This window comes from Pangasianodon hypophthalmus, chromosome 22 (genome assembly GCF_027358585.1).
Source record: "Pangasianodon hypophthalmus isolate fPanHyp1 chromosome 22, fPanHyp1.pri, whole genome shotgun sequence".
NCBI classification, from domain to species: domain Eukaryota; kingdom Metazoa; phylum Chordata; class Actinopteri; order Siluriformes; family Pangasiidae; genus Pangasianodon; species Pangasianodon hypophthalmus.
In genome coordinates, this window is record NC_069731.1 from 8,846,671 (window position 1) to 8,869,328 (window position 22,658).

Genomic DNA, 22,658 nt, shown 5'->3' on the forward strand with positions numbered 1-22,658 from the left:
TCTTATGAATAAGAATGGCAGTGCCTCTACTACTTGAAAAATAAATCTGACCAACCCAAGCCCTCTTTAGCTTTCTGTGTTCCTTATCAGATAAATGAGTTTCCTGTAATAATGCTATCAATACATGCTCTTTTTAAGAAAAGTCAAAGATTTCTTCCTTTTAACTACATGGCCAATGCCCTCCACCCTCCATGAAACTAATTTAAGGTAGTTGTTTATACAAAAGAGCCGAATAAAGTAAAGTCATGGAGCTAGTAGCTTGTACAAAAATATGGCATATGTCAGCAAGAGATACCAAACTTGAACAGGAGAGTACCAAAGCTAACACGTGAACCAAACCTATAAAACCTATAAAATCGAAGCTCCGAGCCATTGTGGGCTAAGATTTTTTTCAGGGCTGCTTTCAGGATGGTTTTCTTGTCAGTGAAATGCAGAAACCGAACTAGAACACTTCTCGGAGATTAATTAGAATTGTTTGAGATGAAAGTGGGAGACCTATGACCCCAATCGATGTCAATGTTGTGAAAGTCAGGAGGCAGCTCAAGCCACTTTGGGATCACGTCTTGGAGGAATGATGCAAGAGGGATGGTACCTTCCGCTTCCTCCGGCAGACCCACTATTTTCAGATTCTTACGGCATCCACGATTTTCAAGATCATCCATCTTTGCTTGTAGTTGTTCCACCACTATCTTCAGATTGGCCAATTGACCATCAGTAACTGTTGCTGAATCTTCGGCAGAAGAGATCCTCTGTTCGGCTTCCGTCAGACGAGTTTCTATGTCCGTGACTCTTTCAGCGAGGGCAGCGAATGAGTTCTGAAGAAAGGAAAAAAGTTGGCTATTCCATCAAGCCAATTATTAATTCCATCAAGACATGATACATTAGCCTTTATCTCGGACAAAATCAGAGACATATTCAATTGAGGGCCATCCGTGCTAGCGCTAACATCCATGTCAGCCTTGCTAGGCAGTTGATTAGTCTTTTTATTTTCCTTAACTTTCTGCGAAATACTAGATTAAGTCAAAATAATGGGAACACTAAATTTTCACACCTTGCAGTTTAGGGCTTCTGTGGTCTACATGACAAAGACAAATATACTATCTACCATTGAAAGTAATGGTGAAATACCATCGTGTGTTAAACCAATGAAAATTTACGTTACATGTAAAACGTCTCCAGGTTACGTATGTAACCATGGTTCCCCGAAGGGAACGAGATGCTGCGTCTCGGTGCCACACTTCCGGCATCCCTGCCGCGCTTGCCTCATTCTTGAAAGCTAGCGCAGCGCATGCCGCTCGGGCTTTTATGCTTCCGGGTCGTTCCGTCACTCCGCCCGTGACGTCTCGCCATTAATTAGACTGATTAGACATGTAATTCAGAGCGCGGTCACGCTGAAGGCGTTCCCATAGCGTTTCGACGCAGCTCGAGTTCCTGAAGGGGAACTTAAATTTTACATGCCAGAACTGATACATATACAGACTTTACTTACAAATCAGTGGACTTTTCTTTAATAAACACCATACAATGAAAACACAGTGATATACCACTAATAATTTGTCCAAAAATAGAGATTGTTAGTTAACTAATATTATGCTACAAAGGAAAGCTGTCAAATGACTGCATTTTCTACCAGTGTTGCCCTACATAAAATGTATTGCTAAAAAAAAAAAATTATTTTGCAACATCTTTTCATTGTTTGATTATTTATAAATGTTTGATCAGGGCCTTCTCTCTGTTTCTCTTCATCAATATCAAGATCTTTCTTTCACTATACTTATGGTATTTTGTCTTGCTTGATAATATACTGTATATATGCAGATACCGGCCAGCAGCTTTGGGTAATGTTCACATCAACCATCATAAACATGTCATCTCAGTCATTTTGACTGTGGCATGATTTGTACTGAGTATTTCTATAACTGCTGATCTCCTGGGATTTTCACACACAAAGGTTTCTAGAGTTTACTCAGAATGTTGCAATAGAGAGAAAATGTCCAGTGAGCGGCAGTTCTGCAGATGGAAACTCCTTTCAGAAAGGCTACAGTAACTCAGATAACCACTATGTACAATTGTGGTGAGCAAATAAGCATCCCAGAATGCACAACTCATCAAATCTAGAGGCGGATGGGCTACAACAGCAGAAAGCCACGTTGGGGTCCACTTCTGTCAGCCAAGAACAGAAAGCTTTGGCTACAGTGGGCACAAAAACTGGACAGCTGAAGACTGGAAAAACGTATTCGGGTCTGATGAATTTTGATTTCTTTTGAGGCACACAGATGTTAGGGTCAGGATTTGGTGCCAACAGCATTTGCAGCATTAAAGTGCACCCGAAAAATCTGCAGGAATTGCATGGTGCAATCATGTCAACATGGACTAGAATTTCAAAGGAATGTTCTAACATCTTGTGGAATCCCAAGCAAAGGGATGCTCTACCCAGTATTAGTGTAATGTTCCTAATAAAGTGCTCAGTGAGTGAATATATACACTGATCAGTCACAACATTAAAACCACTGACAGGTGAAGTGAATAATTTGTCAAGGGGTGGGATATCTCCAGGGGTCAGAGCATCTCCAAAACGGCAGGTCTTTTGGGGTGTTCCCGGTATGCAGTGGTTCGTACCTACCAAAAGTGGTCCAAAGAAGGACAATCGGTGTACCAGCGACAGAGTCATGGGTGTCCAAGGCTCATCGATGTGCATGGGAGCAAAAGCTAGCCCGTCTGGTCCCATTTTACATTAATTATGTTTATGATTGACATACAATAGCTTATGCTTCTCAGTGAGGTCCAAAATGTTACTACATTTGATATCGGCAACAGCGAAGAATGATATATCACAGGGTTATTCAAATCTGCAGAGTTTAGCTCCAACTTCCAAACTTACCTGCCTGTAATTTTCTCGTAATCCTGAAGACCTTGGTTAGCTTGTTCAGGTGTGTTTGATTAGGGTTGGAGATAAACTCTGCAAAACAGTGGATCTTGAGGGCCAGATTTGAAGAACCCTGATTTGTCATATTGGCACATGATGTGAATAGATTTTATCGAAATATGGAAATACAGTGGTCGGTTGGGTGTTTTACAAATGAACGGTGTTATAAACAGAGCTGTAGTGTTGTTTCTTTTGTGATACACAAAAGCTTACTACAGCTTAAAAGTCACTTACTGCTTTTATCAGTTTTTGTTCCAAAGAATATATATATATCAGCCAATCACATAGCAATCATCCATAACATTAAAACCACCTGCCTAATATTGTGTAGGTCTCCTTTGTGCCACCAAGCAGCTCAGACTTCTGAAGGTGTGCTGTTTAGTTTAGTTTAGTTTATTGTCCTTTTGTAAATTATTTTTGTATCTGTGGCAACTCTGTGGTATCTGGCACCAAGATGTTAGCAGCAGATCCTTTAAGTCCTGTAAGTTGTGAGGTGGGGCCACCATGGATTGGACTACTTTGTCCAGCACATCCCACAGATGCTTGATCTGATTGAGATCTGGTGAATTTGGAGGCCTAGTCAACACCTTGAACTCTTTGTCAGGTTCCTCAAACCATTTCTGAACAGTTTTGCAGTGTGGCAGGGCTCATTATCCTGCTGAAAGAGGCCACTGTCATTAGGGAATACATGTCAAAGTAACATCCACATGAAAGCCAGGACCCATGTTTTCCCAGCAGAACATTGCCCAGAGCATCACACTGCCTTACATTGGCTTGTCTTCTTCCCATAGTTCATCCCAGTGCCATATCTTCTTCAGGTAAGTGATGCAAACACACCCAGCCATCCACATAATGTAAAAGAAAATGTGATTCAACAGACCAGGCCACCTTTTTTCATTGCTCCATGGTCCAGTTCTGATGCCCATGTGCCCATTGTAGTCACTTTTGGCAGTGGACAGGGGTCAGCATGGGCACTCTGACCAGTCTGCGGCTATGCAGCTCCGTACGTAGCAAGCTGCGATGCACTGTGAGTTCAGACACCTTTCTGTCATAGCCAGCATTAACTTCTTCAGCAATAAGTAATACTAGTAGTACTATAGCATAACTATAGTAGCTCTTCTGAGGGATCAGACCAGCCTTCGCTCCCCATGTGCATCAATGAGCCTTGGGCACCCATGACCCTGTCGCCGGTTCGCTAGTTGTCCTTCCTTTGACCACTTTTGGTAGGTACTGACCACTGCATACGGGGAACACCCCATAAGACCTGCAGCTCAGATCTTTACGCTTGCCCATTTTTCCTGCTTCCAACACATCAACTTCAAGAACTGACTGTTCACTTGCTGCCTAATATATCCCACCCCTTGACAGGTGCCATTATAATGAGATAATCAATGTTATTCACTTCACCTGTCAGTGGTTTTAATATTATGGTTGATCGGTGTATTTTCCTTATTATAATGGTAAGATGATAACATATACAACATAGATAACCAGATAAAATACTTGGGATTCAGAACAAGAAACTTCTTAAAACTCACCTCTTCCAGCTGGGTCTCATAAGCCTAATGAGGACAGTATAAAAAAAAAAAGGTCTCATGTTAACTTGTGTTACTATCTATTTTGAGTGGGTATAAAATTTATAAATTCATAAAATTTGTATTATGAGATGCCAGGCTCTAAATACCTCAACCACTTCTCTCTAACCACATTTTCAACAGAACAGAATGAAGAGATTAATAGATGCAGAGCCTGTTTTTGATCTCATTACATTATCCAAAAGCTCACCTGTTTTAAAACTGTAAACTTATCCTTAATGACCAAAACAGCAGTCCTTTCATTAGACAGCTGTTTCTGCAGTCTGATCACATCTACATTATCTTTTATGGTAAGTCTGCAATCAATAGATAGAAAATTAGTTACTCAAGTGTGTATGTGGTGTCTTCATGTACAAGTGTGTATGTGCAGTCATAATGCTTCTCCATTTTATGCATACAGAAAAGAAAATCATTTTACCAATTTGTAACATACACTACATGGCCAAAAGTATATGGACGCCTGATCATCACTCCCATATGTGGACCTTCCCCAAACTTTTGCCACAAAGTTGGAAGCACAGAGTCCTATAGAATGTCTTTGTATGCTGTCACATTATAATTTCCCTTCACTGGAGCTAAGGGGCCCAAACCTTTTCCAGAATGACACTGTCCATATGCACAAAGCAAGCTCCATTTAGATGTGGTTTGCCAACTCTGGAGTATAAAAACTGGAGTTGCCGGCACAAAGCCCTGACCTCAACCCCACTGAACATCTCTGGGATGAATTGGAATGTTGAATGTGCCACAGGCCTCCTCAACTGATATCAGTGCATGACCTCACTGATGCTGAATTGGTAAATATCCACGCCTTGCTACAAAATCTAGTGGAAAGCCTTCCCCAGAAAAGGTTACTATAACAGTAAGGGAGTGGGGTGTTGAGGGCACATATGGGTGTGATGGTCAGGTTTCCACAAACATTAGACCATATCATATTTAACTTTATGTATTATTTATTCATCATTTCCACTACTTTTAATTTAACACAGATAGTAGCCTTTTCATTACCTGAGTCCATCAATTTGCTGTTTGTGCAGTTCTTTCATTGGGTATTCTAATTCTTTCTCCTTTAGTGTAAAGGTCTCTCTGAGGGAGTGAATAGCCAGGTCAAGCTCTGTTAACCTCACTGGCTGTGGTTCTGTAAAACTAATGATGAAGAGCAGAGCAGTGCTATGGTAAATACCAAGAAAATAAAAACCAGAGGACAAAAAAAAAAAAGACAAAAAAGATAAAGTAAGTCAAACACTTCACTCTGAAATGTCATAGCAGGTATCAACTCTAGGATGTAAGGGTGTCTGTTGTCAGTTACATTTCTTGGACTTACTCCACAACTTAATAGGTATGAGAATTGTTCTTTTATGTAATATTATACAATCAGATATTTGCACAGATGTAATGGCAAAGCATTAGAGCACAGTTTTTGATTAGTTTTAATTTCAGATTAGACTCTGTAGGTTGGAGTTGACTTACATGCAACAGAGCAAGTATATAATACTGAAATTGTGCACATTGGGCCTCATTTATCAAGCTGGATATGAGCAGATTTATGCGTAACTCATTAGTATGAGCTTACACAAGAAATTTGGCATTCATGAAAGTCCTGTAAATTCGGAAAAAAATGTTCGTATCCTACTCCTGCTCCTGAGAGTGTGTAAATTTATGCATAAGAAGACTAACTAATGTAAACCTTGACTTGATCGACTACAAATCATATAATTTGCATGGATTACTGCACTTTTCTATATCTGGAATGTACTGTCGAGTTTAAACTGCTTATTTTTATTCTGTTTACAGAATTAGATGTTAGTTTCTATGCTCACCATCTTCTCATTCATATATCATATTTTTATTTTTTATGTTTAAACTGTCTCTTAAATTGTCTTAAAAATAAACAAACTCTTCCCTTCTTCAATCCACATTTTCGATCCTTGTTTTTTTTTTTCAGGTTTAAAGACAACTGATAAATCAATGATAAAACCGAAACAATTATCTTTGGTCCACCAGTCTCATCCACTGGTATTGTTAATCAGTTAGGTATGCTGTCTTCCAATGTGCGTGATTGTGTCAAAAACCTTGGTGTTATTCTAGATCCTTCATTGTGTTTTGATAAGCAGATTAATGCTGTTGTCAAAAGCAGCTTCTTTCAGTTGAGATCTATTGCTAAAATCAAGAAGATGCTATCTAAGCAGGATCTGTTATTCACGCATTTATAACATCAAAGTTGGACTACTGTAATTCCCTTTATTTGGGGTTGCCTAAGACTGCTCTAGATTGCCTACAAATGGCGCAAAATGCAGACATTACTCCGGTGCTTGCCTCTCTTCACTGGCTGCCAGTCAATTTCCGCATTGAGTTTAAAATTTTGTTATTTGTTTTTAAAGCTTTGCATGGGCTTGCTCCACAGTACATATGTGATCTTCTTACTCCGTGCCTCAAGATCTCTTCGATCATCAAGTCACTTACTCCTTTCAGTCCCACGTTCACGTTACAAAACCAAAGGTGACCAGGCTTTCTCGGTGGCTGCTCCCAGGCTCTGGAATAGTCTCCCTTTTCATATAAGATCATCCTCCTCTACTCCTACGTTCAAATCCTCTTTGAAGACTCACTTTTATTCTTTATCTTTTAATTCAGACTGAGGCTGTAAAATTACCATTTGTCTTCCAGTATTTTGTATTGTTAAATGTTTTTGTGTATACATCTGTTTTATACTACTTGTACAGGACTTTGGTTTCAACTTCAGTTGTTTTTAAATGTGATATAATCTTATAAACTCCTTGAGTTTATAGGTAGTGGTCTCAATGTTATTGAAAAAACCCATGTCTGACACCATTACTCAAGAAAACTCTAGCAACCTCATCGTGTGAACTACACTCAGTTGATTTGCATAATCTTAAAGTGGCTCACAGAAAACTGGCTTAAGCATGTGCATAACTAGATTCTATACATGCATAGCTTTCTTTATGTAAACATTAATGTCACTTTTGGACTTAGATTGACAACTCTGAATATAGCCCTATATAATTTGAAAGTGAAGTTCACTCATACAGTATCACTGCTGTGAAAAAATGATTACATTTAAATGATTACATGATAAAATTTGAATGAATAATGACCATAATTATGTACAGATGCTGGCTTTGGCACAAGAACTGGTCCACATGTTTATTTTAAATGTACATTTTGGATGAAGTAAGTAGTAGTCTCTTCATAATTAAATACATTAATACAATTACTCAGATTTAAATATGCATCATCTGTACTCATCCATTAATCGAAGAAATGAAACACATAAACTTACAATCTTTCAGTCTGTCCTTTGTAATCATCCATGGAGCTGAGTGCATAGTGAGCTGGGACTGTTTGAGATGTCTGTGTGACTTCTCCCTCTGGTTGTACACCCCGTCCTAAAACACAAGACAGTTGATGCAGATAAACTGGTGAAATCAGTTTACTGCAACGCTTACCTGGATAAAGCGGTTACTGAAGATGAATGAATTATTGGGGTTTTTGGATGATGTAAAGTGGCATTCCGAAACCTAAAAGTGCTGTATTGTGGCGGGGGAGATGAGAGAGACAGAGAGAGAGAGAGAGGTAGATGGAAGCCATGCAGCGAAAGCCCTTGTCCTTCACCTAAATCATCAAACCCGGTAACCACCAGACTCAATATCAGACCCTCGTTGAGCTGCGCACAGAAAAAAGCAGCACTTCAAGGCTCTCCAACGGGGGCAACCATGGGAGAGGTACTCCAGCAGCAACCATGGGAGAGGAAGCAGTAGTCTCGCCCCACATCTAGCTATCAAAGATGGGACCACAGGATGACCCAGAAGCATTCATCAAGCTCTCTGAGTGTGCTGGGGCAGCGTGGGGCTGGCCAGAGTCCCAGTGGGCAGCCAGTCTGCTACCCATCTTCATATAAGATCATCCTACTTTCGGGGGAAGCTCACCTTGCAGGCGAACAGCTTCTGGTTGCAATCCTCCTGGAGACCCTGGACCTGAAGAGAGCGATCTTGCAATGAGTCAGCTGCTCCCCCCGAGCAACATAGTCAACACTTCTGCTCACTGACATGCAGTGAGCTTGGCAGCTTGTTTGACTTTGCCCAACAGCAACACACCCTTTCTAAGGTGGTTGCTGGTGGCAGGGCATGGTGCCAAAGAAGTGGTGGACCTCATGGTGCTGGAGCAGTGCATCGCCAGACTGCCAGAATGGGTCCAGTGCCACTGGCCAATATCGCTGGAGGAGGAAGTAAACCTGGCTGAGGACCATTTGGAGGCGTATTTCTCTCTGTCTCTCTCTCTCTCTCTCTCGCTCCTCCCCCTTCGTTTACTCCCCACCCCTGCTCCTCACAAATGGGGTCCCTTTCCCCAAAACCAATTCCCCAATCCTGGTTGTCTCCTTGCTCCCACCTCCCAGACCCAACTTATCCTCCTAAACCCTCTCCTTGGTCCCAGGTTCCTGTCCGGCCTGTGCCCTCCCCGATCTCTACTTCCCCTTCATTCTCCTACATTCACACTCTTTCCCTCTCTCCACAGGTGGATGCTCAGGTAGCAGCGGGTGCAAGGGTAAGGCCCGGGGTGGCATGTTGGGCTGTGGGGAGCCTGGGCATTTTCAGGATTGGTGTTTTGTCATTGGCATTGGAACCCTGGTCCAGCTCCCTGATGCACCATGGCCTTCCCCCCAATTGAACATTGACGTACCGAATACCTGTAAGTATACAAGGGATTACTTATAACACATTGGTGGATTCGGCCTATAAACAAACCTCAATCCACCAAGGCATGAAGGCATGAAGGTGTAACATTGGAAGGAGCATGAAGGGTGAAGATAAGGTGACATTCAAGAATATCCACTGGCGACATTCAAGAATATCCACCGGTTTCACTATTTATTTCCAGAATCAAAAGCAGACCTTGGAGGCAGCAGTTAGTTCTTGCCTCACCCATCCGCTGCTTCTGGGGATGAATTGGCTAAGTTTCTGGATATTGGTAAAGGGAATGTTTGTGGAAGGGTCCTGCAGTAGCGAAGCACAGTGTGGGAAATGTGCAGCACCGGCTGGGGAGGAGGTGCTGGGGCCATCATCGGCAGCTCCATGTCAACACCCATCCACCCTTCACAGGCATTCCCCTCTGGGATTTCCCCTTGGAACAGTCATGAGACGTCACCCTGAGGCATGCCTTCGACCAAGTGAAAGTAATTGATGGTCAGCCTGTGGAGCCAAACGTTGCACTGTCTTACCCCTACATTTCAATTATTAAGTATAGGCTATACCGACTAACACAGGACACTCAAACAAAGTGTCAAACAAAAAACCCAACTGGTAGTCCCAAAGATCCACAGGGAAATGTTTTCCCATATGGCTCATCATAATACTATTGGAATTTGTTGCGCTGTATGCAGTTGGTGTGCGGCATGTCAACTGGTGAATCTTCCCACCCGAAAAGTGCCATTGCGCCCCCTTCCATTGAACAAGGTCCCCTTTAAAAGAATTGGACTTCATCAGGCCATTAGAACAGCGTGCACGAGGGTCGTTTTGTAATTGTTTTAAGCAGACACTTAAAATTTTTTTTTTTCAAGTTTGTGCACGATGATGCTTGGAATTGGGGGTAAGTGGATCAAACTCTTATTATTTGCAGTACAAGAGGTCCTGTAATCCTCCATGGAGTTCCCCATTTGAACTGCTATATGGGTGAAAGCCCCATGGCATCTTGGAGGTTGTCAGAGAGAACTTCACATATTGTGTCAATTAACGCAGGAAAATTTGCTACAGGTGCAAGACCATCAATCCTGGCTGTATAATGGGGTGCTCGGCTATGGGATTTTCATCAGGAAATCAAGTGCTCACATTATTACCCACATCAAGCTCCAAGTTAACCACAAAATGCCAAGTGGTTTTTGAGGTCACATGGCGAGTTTGGGACGTTGACTGTGAAGTAAGGTGAACAGACAGAGGTGGGCCATGGCAGATATACTACCTCAATCTCCTTAAACCATGGAGAGAGGTGGCCACTGTGGTGATGGTAGTTCCAGAGGGGAATGAGCTGGGATCGGAGATGAATCTAAAACTTGTGGCTCAATCCATCCCAGTTCCCTGTAGAGACCACCTCTGACCGTCCCAAATTACAGAGGTTGTCAAGTTGCAAGCAGAATTTTCCAATGTGTTTTTGCCCAGTCACACTCCTTGATTACACCCATATACTATCCCCACATTGAGATGCCCCCAGGGGTAGTATATGGGTGTAATCAAGGAGTCCCACAGTGACTGATCCAGCCCTGTTGCCTTGGGTCCCAAGGCAGATGGTTCAGGTCCGGTTCTGTGCAGACCTTAGAAAAGACAATGTGGTGTGTAAATTTGATGTGTATCCGATGCCATGCATTGAGAACTGCTCGTTAGGTATTTATTCAACACTGGATTTGATAAAGAGATACTGGCAGAACCCCTTGACTCCTCCAGAAAGCTGCCTTTTCCACTCAATTTGTTTTTTACCAATTTGTCACCCTTCCTTTCAGGTTATTTGGAGCCCCAGCCATGTTCCAACGACTCATGGACAGAATCCGCCATCCACACACCACCTACGTTCAGCATATGAGCATTGTAGTGAGATCCTTAAGACAAGCATGAAGTGTGCAATTGAACGGGTGGAAGTACAATATCTGGGCTTCCACTTAGGTCATGGGCAGGTGTGTTCCCAAATTGATAAGACTGCAGCAACTGTGGCCTGCCCAAGACCAATAATAAAAAGAGGTGAGACAGTATCGTTATTATCATAATTTTGTGCGTAATTATTTGGATGTCACCAGGCCTCTGTCTGATCTCACTAAAAAGGTAGCACCAGATCTGGTTCAGTGGGCGGAGCTGTGCCAATGGGCTTTTATTCAGGAAAAAGCTGTACTTTGTGGTGGACCACTCTTACATTCTCCTCAGTTCTCTCTCTCCCCTTTGTTTTGCAGACTGACACATCAGACAGGGGGCTGGGGGCCATGTTGTCCCAAGTGGTGGGGGGAGGAGTGCCCCATGCTGTACATCAGTGACAACCTCTGGGTGTGGGAGAGCAAGTACAGCATGATCTAGAAAGAGGGACTGGCCATCAAGTGGGTGGTCCTCACCCTATACTATCTATACCTCACCTGATACTATCTGTTGGGATGGGCCTTCACCCTCTGTCAGATCATGCTCCACTCCAGTGGCTTCACCACATAAAGAATGTCAACGTGCAGATTACTTGTTGGTATCTGGCACTTCAGCCATTTAAGTTTGAGGTGGTCTACAGGTTGGAGGCACAGATGACCGTGGTGGATTTCCTCTGTTGGCAGGGAGTGTCAGGTCTGAATCGGGGGTTGGAAATATGTGGAGGCTGGGGTATGGTTGAGCGCTGGTTTGAGAAATGGGGGTGGGGTCAGAAGAGTGAGTTTGGACGCCTTGAATCATCACTCAGATTTCACCATATTGATACATTGTCTGTTCTCTGAGCTAAAGAAAAATGTAGAACACTCAGAAACACTCAGAAATAGTAAATGTATGGCCAGCACCTTTGATCTGAAGCTAGGACTATTAAATATTAGATCTCTTGCATCTAAAGTGCTTACTGTAAATTAAACCATAACTGATCAGGAGTTTAATGTACGGTATTTAACGGAAATGTCAATTAAACCAAATGATGTATGGATCATTTAAGGGGTGTCAAACTAGATTGTTAATATTCCAAATTGCATGGAAAGAGAGCTATAGAAAGGATCTTAGTGCTGCTACATCAGCATACTTGTCTACCCTAATAGAAGATGACAAAAATAATTCTAGATTCTTAGTTAATACTGTAGCAAAATTTATAGGAACAAGACTACCATTGAAGCATAAAACATTGGGTTAAGACATTGGAATTTTGATTGGAAGTTCGTGTGTTCAAATCCCAGCACCGCCTAGCGGCCTAGCAACCTCAGCTGCTCAGTTATGTAAATGAGATAACTGTAAGTTGCCCTGGGTAAGGGTGTCCGCCAAATGCTGTAATTTAAAGCCAGACAAGTTGATAACCAACCCTGTAGATGACGATATAACTACATCAGATCAGCAATTACAGCAATGGACAGTGATAGCTTCAGTGGTTAAGTGGTAGCTAAGTGATTAAAATCCCAGCACCAAGGTGACAAGGCCTGTACCCCCAACTGTTCAGTTGTATAAATGAGACAAATGTAATTTGCTCTGGATAAGGGTGTCTGCCAAATGCCATAAATGTAAATAACTCCCCTTCAAGAGACCAAAAATAATCAATTCTACCCTTACCACTGGCTATGCAACTAAATCTTTTAAACTAGCAATTATCACACCCCTGATTAAAAAACCTGACCTCAGCCCTGTCATCTGTCCAGCTATAGGCCAATATCAAACCTCCCCTTTATATCCAAGATCCTAGAAAAGGTTGTAGCAGAGCAGTTAGGCTGATACTTGCATAGGCATAACATTCATGAAATCTATCACAGCCAGGGTTTATGTCACCAGAGTACTGAAAAAGTGCTGGTAAAAGCGGTAAACAATCTACTACTGGCCTCTGATCAGGGTTGTCTCCTTCCTTGTGTTTCTTGATCTTAGTGCAGCTTTTGACGCCATAAATCATAATATTCTTCTAGCTAGACTAGGAAATGTTGGAATTAAGGGAACGGCCCTCTCCTTGCTCAGGTCTTATTTGACTGATCAATATCAGTTTGTAGATGGTAAATGGTGACTCCTCTATGCATAATAAAGTAAAGTTTGGTGTTCCACAAGGCTCTGTTCTAGGCCCACTGCATTTTTCTGTACATATGCTACCTATACAAAAATCTTTTCAGTTACACAGAATGAGTGTGATCTATAATCACTCACAAATAGTTGTTTGTGGCTTGGTGGTGCAGTGGGTAGCGTGGCCACTTCGCAACACCAATATCTTAGGTTTGAGCCTCTGCTCAGGTAACTATTACTCAGGTAACATATTAGCTGTACAAAAATAGACTGATGTAAGTTGAATTTTAAAACTGTGTTCATATTAATCAATTCATTCAGTGTAAGAGATGAACTTATGTTGAAGTAAAATTTTTAATTTGTGTGGAACCGATGTACACAATTGATTCAAGTAAATTCAAGTAACTTTTTTGGTGTATCTTTTGTACTTCCTTTGGTTGTTGTTTTGTACACTGAAAAAAGGTCAGTGAATTTACTTGATTCAAATGTGTAAATTGCTTCCATGTGAATGAATTGATTTGCATTAACACAGTTTGTTTTGTACAGGCAACATGATTTGATCATGCATATTCAAAGCCACCCCAGCTCAGGATAGAACCCAAGACCCTGAAGTTATATGACAGCAATGTTCTCCTCTACACTACCATACCAGGCATGAATTAGTCAAGTTAGTTTAATACTAGTCAGTGTCAACATATTCCCATCTGGAAGAGAGTGTAGCTGTTCCAGACAAACATAATTTCTGTTGTAAATTGTTGATTGCACTCATTTCAATCAACGTCTGCGTCTGTTTATGCTGTTTAAGTTGCTGATTTATCTATTAAATTTACCTCTGGACTGTGACTTGACTATCGACTCGTGTGGCTTTTCGCCAGACTAGGGCTGGACAGAGACTACAAAGAACTACTTACAACTCGATCATTAAATCTCTGATAATAAAGGCTTTCGGGAATCATTCGCAAAACAGGCTTGTACTTCCTTCTTTAAGTTGTTTGTTATTTATCATTATCTGGAAATCCACCCCAGGACTTTATTAGGACTAAGAATGCAGAAGTCAAAACCTTTTGAATATTGGAAAATACAGATAATGACAAGTGTAAAACTTAGGAAAGAGTTTTTTTTTTTTTTTTTTAAATAACGAAACCCTGCCTTTTTCCTCCTGGTATTCTGGTTTCCTCCCCCAGTCCAAAGACTTGTAGGCTGATTGGCATCTCTAAATTGTCTGTAGTGTGTTAATGGGTGTGTGTGGGTGTGTGTGTGTGAGATTGTGCCCTGCGATGAGTTGGCACCCCATCCAGAGTGCCCCCCACCTTGTGCCCCGAGTCCCAGGGGATAGGCTCCAGGCTCCCCTCGACCCTGTGTAGGATAAGAAGTACAGAATATGGATGGATAGATGGACAGATGGAAGCCCTGCCATCACTTCTTACCCATGCGTGGACTTTGGTGAGTATGTCTGCCCAGAGCCAGGATCTGCTGTCTGGCCATGATAAGTTTTCTCTGCAACACCTCCTTCTGGCTCTCCAGAGTAGCTACACGATCCTTCAGCTCTTCAATAGTGTCTTTAGCTTCAACATTTTGCCCCCCAGCCAAACCAGAATGTCCGTTCCTCAGCTTTGACAATTTAGTGGAGAACCTTTCAGAGAAAGACACAGAGAATAACTGCTTGGCTCTACAGTGCATGTATGGCTTGAAAAGTGTGTGCGTGTGTGTGTACATACACCGATCAGCCATAACATTATGACCACTGACAGGTGAAGTGAATAATATTGATTATTTCATTACAATAGCACCTGTCAGGGATTGAGATATATTAGGCAGCAAGTGACCAGTCGGTTTTCGAAGTTGATGTGTTGGAAGCAGGAAAAATGGGCAAGCGTAAGGATTAGAGAGACTTTGACAACAGCCAAATTGTGATGGCTAGATGACTGGGTCAGAGCATCTTTAAAACGGCAGGTCTTGTGGGGGTATTCCCGGTATGCAGTGGTTAGTACCTACCAAAAGTGGTCCAAGGAGGACAACCGGTGAACTAGCGACAGGGTCATTGGCGCCCAAGACTCACTGATTCACGGGGGAGTGAAGGCTAGTCCGTTTGGTCTGATCCCACAGAAGAGCTATTGCAGCACAAATTGCTGAAAAGTTAAAGATGGCTATGATAGAAAGGTGTCAGAACACACAGTGCATCGCAGCTTGCTGCGCATGGGGCTGCGTAGCCACAGACCTGTCAGAGAGCCCATGCTAACCCCTGTCCACTGCCAAAGGTGACTACAATGGGCAGGTGAGCATCAGAACTGGACCATGAAGCAATGGAAGAAGGTGGCCTGGTCTAATAAATCACATTTTCTTTTACATCATGTGGAAGGCCGGGTGCATGTGCATCGTTTACCTGGGGAAGAGATGGCACCAGGATGCACTACGGGAAGAAGGCAAGCTGGTGGAGGCAGTGTGATGCTCTGGGCAATGTTCTGCTGGGAAACTTTGGGTCCTGGCATTCATGTGGATGCTATTTTGACACGTATCACCTACCTAAACATTGTTGCAGACCAGGTACACCCCTTCATGGCAACGGTATTCCCTAATGGAAGTGACCTCTTTCAGCAGGATAATGAGCCCTGCCACGCTGTAAAAATTGTTCAGGAATGGTTTGAGGAACATGACAAAGAGTTCAAGGTGTTGACTTGGCCTCCAAATTCCCCAGATCTCAATCCAATCGAACATCTGTGGGGTCCGATCCATGGAGGCCCCACCTCGCAACTTACAGGACTTAAAGGATCTGCTGTTAACGGGTCAGGGCTGTTTTGGCAGCAAAAGGGGGACCAACACAATATTAGGCAGGTGGTCAAAATGTTATGGCTGATCGGTGTATGTGACATTATTGTTTAATGAGTGTACATATTTCACCTGTGTAACTTCCATTCTAGTATTTGAACATGTTGTTTGAGGAGTGTGATCTCCTCCTGTAGACAGAGATATTGGTCCTCAAGCTGCTTCCATGTTAACTTGGATACACACTGAAGATCTGAGATGTGAAAGAGGTGCAAAGTAAAAGAAGATGAAAAATATCTCATTTATTAAATCTTCTAATAATACTAAATGCTTCTCAATCTCAATTATAGTATAGTCTCAATCTCAAATACAGTATGTATTTCAACCCAGTGGAAAGAATTTTTTATTTTCTTTATTGTATTTTTCTTTTGTTTATGCGTTATAATATGTATTATATGTTAAAATGTTCACTTATTAAGGGTAAGAGTGTTTTATTTAGTTTTTTATATTGTTATTATTTCTACCTCTTGTGTGGCCAATCAGCAGTCCAGGGAAGAGGTGAGAGGGAGGAGCTAGCAGAAGAGAGAGGAAGAGAAGAAGTGGAGAAAAGCATGGCGGACGTGAAGGTGAGATGTTGATTTATGTATCTACATTAGTGGTTTTCAGAGCAAAAGCAAAATGACTAATTGATACTGTGAATGTCAAGGGAAAAAGGGACTTTGAACCTGAAGTTTCTAGAATTTATCGTGGATTTAAGAGTTTGTGTGAATAACTCAGCTTAGGTATCTTTGCTAAAATATTCTATCTGCGTTAACTAAATCAGTGAATGATTAATGCAGGGTTTGTAGCAGAGACTTAAAATCCTTTTTCTTGAACAATTGAGGATACCGGATAACGATCTGAGTTACCAGGTGATGTTCAGAGTTCCTCCCGCAGCGAGGGATTCACATTGTCATTGCCATTGGGAGTCAGCATTTTCTTCTCTCGGAGGATACACGGTTTGTCCGGATTGACATGGCAGAATATATCATCGCTCCCCAGTCCTGGATGTTGTCACTCTCATCTTCGAAGGTTACTGCTGTTGAATGTGTTGAATCACTGGAGGTATATTTTTCTGTTTAATTCCCTTTTTGAGTGGAGTGGATTTTAATTTATGGTTGCAATGGGTATGAGAACACTGATTTTGCCTGATATTTAAAGAGTTTAATTTTCAAGTTATTGGTACTGTATTGTTTATTATATCAAGTGATTTTGTGAACTAAAACACACCTTTCTAAATTGCATTTAATTTTGTTTGTTTATTTTATTTGACTATTAATACATCTCCTTTTTGCGAATCTTCACCTTTGTGTGTGTAACACTTCCCAGTTCGGGTAGGGAATGAGGAGACGGGATGCAGGCTTGACACCGCTCAAAAGGTGCTTTATTCTCCAATTCTTACTTCCTCTTTCAGCGGTTTTAATTCACCTACACTCACGCACACACGGCTCTGTGCAGCTTGGCTCTCTCTCGAGGCACTTGTCTCTCAACTCTTTGTCCGCAACACAGCTCACTGCAACACAGAACCCTCATTAGTAAAATTCCTCTCAGATGTGCCACCTTTACCACTCACATTCTCCGGCTCCGCCCTCCATTCACAAACCGGCGTTCGACCACGCCTTCCACATACCCCCACTGCCCGACTCAGGCCATCTGGCCTGCTGCCAACTACCCCCACACTGGCCCCCGCCCTGATCTCAGAGCGACCCTCAGGTGCTGCATATGCTGCTGCCAGTCATTACTGTAAATAATAATGCCATCTAAATAGACAGAGTCATAAGCAGCATGTGGACGGAGAATTCTGTCCATGAGATGCTGAATTGTTGCGAGGGCCCTGAACAACCCAAAAGGAAGGGTCACGAATTAGAGTAACCCAAACGGAGTGGAAAAGGCAGTTTTTTCGTGAGATATTGGGGCCAAGGGGTTCTACCAATATCCCTTTGTCAAATCCAGCGTCGAATAAAAGTGAGCCACACCTAACTGATCAAGTTCATCAATGCGAGGCATTGGGTATGCGTCAAATTTGGACACCTCATTGACCAAAACCACTGGGCTGCTCCAGTCACTGTGGGACTCCTCGATTACCCCCATGTCAAGCATAGCCTTGAGGTCATCCGGAACCACTTTTTTTTGTGTTCGGGTAGACCCCTATCCGTTTGCCTTACCTCATAGTCAATATGCCCAACTTGCCGTGTGACCTCAAATGGTCCTTGCCACTTGGCGAGTAATTTAGAGCTCGACGTGGCCAACAAAATGAGCACTTTATCTCCCAGTACGAACTACCGTAGCCAAGTGCCCCTGGTATACAGCCAGGATTGACGTTCTTGCACATTTAGCAAATACTCCTGGGTTATGTAGCTTAAGTGTGGAGTTTTCTCTCAGGTCAAGAATGTATTGAATTTTGTTTTTACTATTAGAAGGTCCATTGAGCTTGCCACGAGGATTGTGTCCGTACAATAATTCTAACAGGGAAAACCTCGTGGAGGCTTGTGGGACCTCTCAAACTGCAAGTAACAGGGGCTCTAGCCACTTTTCCCAGTTCCCATCATTGTGAATGAACTTCCGGATCATGTTTTTTAGTGTTTGATTAAACCGTTCGACCAGCCCATCTGTCTGTGAATGATACACACTGGTGCGAACAGGTTTAATCCCCAGTGATTTGTAAAGCTCGCATAGTGTTCTTCACAATGACGATGTGTTATCGGGTGATAACACAGAAGAGTGCTTCTGCAACATTACGTGAGGCGATGCAGCGGAGAGAGACTGCTTCTGGGTATCGCGTTGCATAGTCCACTAGCACTAACACAAAGCGGTGCCCTCATGCAGTATGATCTAATGGCCTGACGAGGTCCATACCAATTCTTTTGAAGGGGACCTCGGGTAAGGGAAGAAGGCGCAATGGCACTTTTGGGGTGCCTGGCGGATTCACCAGCTGACATTCGTGACATGCTGCGCACCACCTGCGAACATCGCCGCGAATGCCCGCTAGTAAAAACGGGCCGTGAGATGGTTTAGTGTTTTGTCCTGCCCTAAATGCCCAGCCATGGGATTATAATGAGCTGCCTGGAATAACATTTCCCGACGGCTCTTTGGGACCAACAATTGGGTTGTTTCCTCTCAGGTGCAAGTGTCCTGTGTCATTCGATATAACCTGTCCTTAATAATAAAAAAATAAGGGCGGGAGAGCCCAATATTAGGCTGAATTTGCTAACCATCAATTACTCTCACTTGGTCGAGGGCGTGCCTAAGGGTCTCATCATGCGACTGCTCCAAGGGGAAATCCCAGAGGAGAATCCCTGCCAAGAGGAGAGGGGTGGAAGGGGGACCCTCCCCATTCTCTGTGTCCCCCTGACGTGGAGCTGACTTCGACGGGCCTGGCACCGCCACCCCTGCCAATGCTGCACACATTCCACACCATCTCTCATTACTGCAGGACCCATCCACAAACATTTCTTTCACTAATGTATTAAAACCCAGCCAATTGGTTCCCAGGATCAGTGGATGGGTGAGGCGAGGACTAACCACTATATGTTTTTGTCCCTGGAATTTGATGATGACAGGCACCAGTGGATATTCGTGAACATCTCCATGCACACACATGACCTTCACCACATGTGCATTCCCCAATCACTCACCATTGATGAATTGAGGTCTGGTTACAGCCTGAATCCACCAAGGCTTGGTATGTACCCCCCCTGGACACTCAACTGTATGCAGTACATCCCAGCTCAATCAGGGGCGGGCTGTGGTGCATCGGGGATCCAGACCAACGCCCCCACCTTCATCAAATGGCATTGGTCCTGGAAATGCTCGGGTTCCCCGCAGCCTGGCCCAGGCCTTACTCTCACACCTGTGGCTCAAGAGTCACCAATCTGAGCAGAAGAAGAGACAGACACAGGTGGAGGGGAAAGGGGCAGAAAAACACGGGATCGGGGAATGGGTTTTGGGGGAGTTGGCCCCCATTTCCGTGGTGCAGTGACAGGGAAAGAGTGGGGGCAAGGGGAAAGGGAATAGGTACGAGAGCGAGAGAGAGAGAGAAAAGGAGGAGGGAAGGGCTCGCCTCCCCCCGCATACGCCGCCAAGTGGTCTTCAGTCAGCTGGACCGCATCATGCCAGTCGGGATCGATGATGGCGAGGGACTTGACGATCTCAGCTAAAGGCGAGGACTCCATGGCGGCAAATCCAACTCACTCTCCCAGGTTTCAGCACCAGTGTAACACTTCCCAGTTCAGGTAGGGAATGAGGAGATGGGAGGCAGGCTTGACACCATTCAAAAGGTGCTTTATTCTCCAATTTTTACTTCCACTTTCAGCGGTTTTAATTCACCTACACACCCGCACACACACACAGCTCTGTGCAGCTCACTGCAACATAGAACCCTTAGTAAAATTCCTCTCAGGTGTGCCACCCTTACCACTCTCCTTCTTCAGCTCCACCCTCCAGTCACAAACCAATGCTTGACCACACCTCTGATTCCACAGTGTGATTGTTTTGTTTATTTGGCCATAAGTGAAAAGTTTGATTAACTAGTTAACGTGAGCTTATGTATTGTGATAAGGTATCAGGGAACGGTGTTAACTACTGTGTATGTAATGGTTTAGTTAATTTGTACACTTCCTAAATAGAGTATATTAGGGCACCTTAGCTCATTAGGTTATTAAAGTTATTAAAAGATAGGGAAACCTAAGGCAGACATTGATTAAAGGTCAAAGTAACTTTATTAAACTTGAACTCTGTCTCTTTAAAAGGGTAAAGAAAGCACTATAATCAAGATAGATATTTTATTAGGTATTTATTAGATAGATATTAGATATTTTATTGCTTATGTAGATATACAGAAAGTAATTAACCCAGATTTAACCTAATCCATGGGTCTTACCTTGACTTTTCAGGACCTGTGGTCTTCTTCTTGAGGACCGCACATCTTGTTCTGAATGGTGGATAAAATTAAAATTACACAGTTATTTAATAGTCTAAACATGAACATGATTATATTAATATCTAACACACAAACACCTTGAATGACAGGCATGGATCCTCCTTTCAGATCTCAGATCTCTCACTGGAATATCCCTACCTGCCATCCATACTCAGTGACATTTTGTTTATTTGGCTTCTGTAGCATCTGGAACACACAGACACAAAAGTTCTACTGATAATAGTTAGCACTAGTTCAACTAGTCTCAGCCAGTTTAGCATTTAGAGCTTTCAGACAATTTCCTTTAGAGCAAAAGCACCAATCTTTGCACTAGATCCTGAAAATTATTCGACTTGCACAGTAAAGTCTCCAGATATTCCCTTTTTATTCTGTTTATGTAAACTTGAGGCATTGATCTCGCAGCACACTTCTAATTCATCTTTCCCTTACTTCCTTACCCATTTTAGAAAATGAGTCATTATTAAGAAATCATTCATTATTTTAAGCAATTCTAAAATTTTTTTTGGATACTTCTCTAACAAGACCATGTTAAATTGAATGAAATATGTCTAGTAATGTCAAAGCAAGACAGGAGAATGGATTAAATGAAAGATGGCTGTTGAGAGAAAGAAGTACACAGAGGACTATTCAATTTTATACTTACATTTAATGCAGCTGAAAATACTCCCATGGCCAAGAAGTGATGATGGTGGTGATGGTAATGATGATCATAATGATCAGAACAGTAAAGTAGTCTTTTTCTCTCATCCCACTGCCTATCTCTCAATCACTCTTTTAAGTCATCACAGTCAATGCTAATTCTTTTGTCCTAAGGTTGTCTTTTCTGAAATTCCATCCATTTATTTTCCACTCTCTTTCTTCAACTCTCACCTCATTGCATTATTCTGCTCTTGTCTCAGTTTAATGCAGGGTGTTTACTGTTGTCACATGAAAGGCTCTGTTCCATGGCTCCAAGCTAATCTGTTTAGTAATCTCTATCTGCTTGTGCCTCCTCCCTCTGTCTCTCTACCCAGGGGTGTCAAGCATATGGCCATGGGCCAAGACCAGCCTGATAAGATTCTAATCCAGGCCCACCAGGAATCCATATAGAATCCATGTTTTAAATTAACTTTGTCTTGTGAACCATAATTTAATTGAAAGATTAAAAAAAAGCACTAGACCTTTTTACTCCACTAGGCAAAATAAACCAATAAACTCAGACCCATAAACTCAGCTACTGATAAAATGTGCTAATGTTATATAATTCTTCATTATCAAGCTAAAAAAATCTTACACTGTAATCATGTCTCTTTCCAAAATAACTAATTTAAGAGTTTCACAGTAAATGGGGTAAATACTAATAGATTGATAGATAGATCAATTTTATTACTTATTTATTAATTATTTTATTAGATCAACTTTATTAATTCCAGAGGGAAATTCACAATTGTGCAATTACAACTTATACAGATAAATTAACACATTTAAGAGGAGTTAAGTGGAATTGTTATTGGTCTACTAAATTGATTTTGGTCCAGCCCACTTGACACTGGTTTAAGTGGCCCATGACCTAAAATGAGTTTGTCAGCCCCCCTCTAACCAATGTAACCAGGCTATGAATAATGTTGGAATTGTGCTTTTAATGGCTGTAATTCTCACACAGACTGATTTGATTGTGACTGCTATTTGCCTGCATGTCTGTGAAGAAAAGAAGA

At 42.4% G+C, this 22,658-nt stretch overlaps 1 protein-coding gene across 1 annotated transcript in view; it reads right to left on the reverse strand.

Moving 5' to 3' along the window:
• The window catches only part of rpgrip1 (RPGR interacting protein 1), a gene marked incomplete at its 5' end in the record, with an annotated part of 53,248 nt that extends 32,265 nt beyond the window's left edge, over positions 1-20,983 (reverse strand). The window contains 7 exons of the mRNA XM_026924820.3: positions 4,465-4,488; positions 4,712-4,817; positions 5,527-5,664; positions 7,817-7,922; positions 14,651-14,856; positions 16,122-16,239; positions 20,905-20,983. Of these exons, the coding sequence (XP_026780621.3) occupies positions 4,465-4,488; positions 4,712-4,817; positions 5,527-5,664; positions 7,817-7,922; positions 14,651-14,856; positions 16,122-16,239; positions 20,905-20,983 (777 nt within the window). The remainder of the gene's footprint in view (positions 1-4,464; positions 4,489-4,711; positions 4,818-5,526; positions 5,665-7,816; positions 7,923-14,650; positions 14,857-16,121; positions 16,240-20,904) is intronic.
• Positions 20,984-22,658: the final 1,675 nt, after the last annotated feature.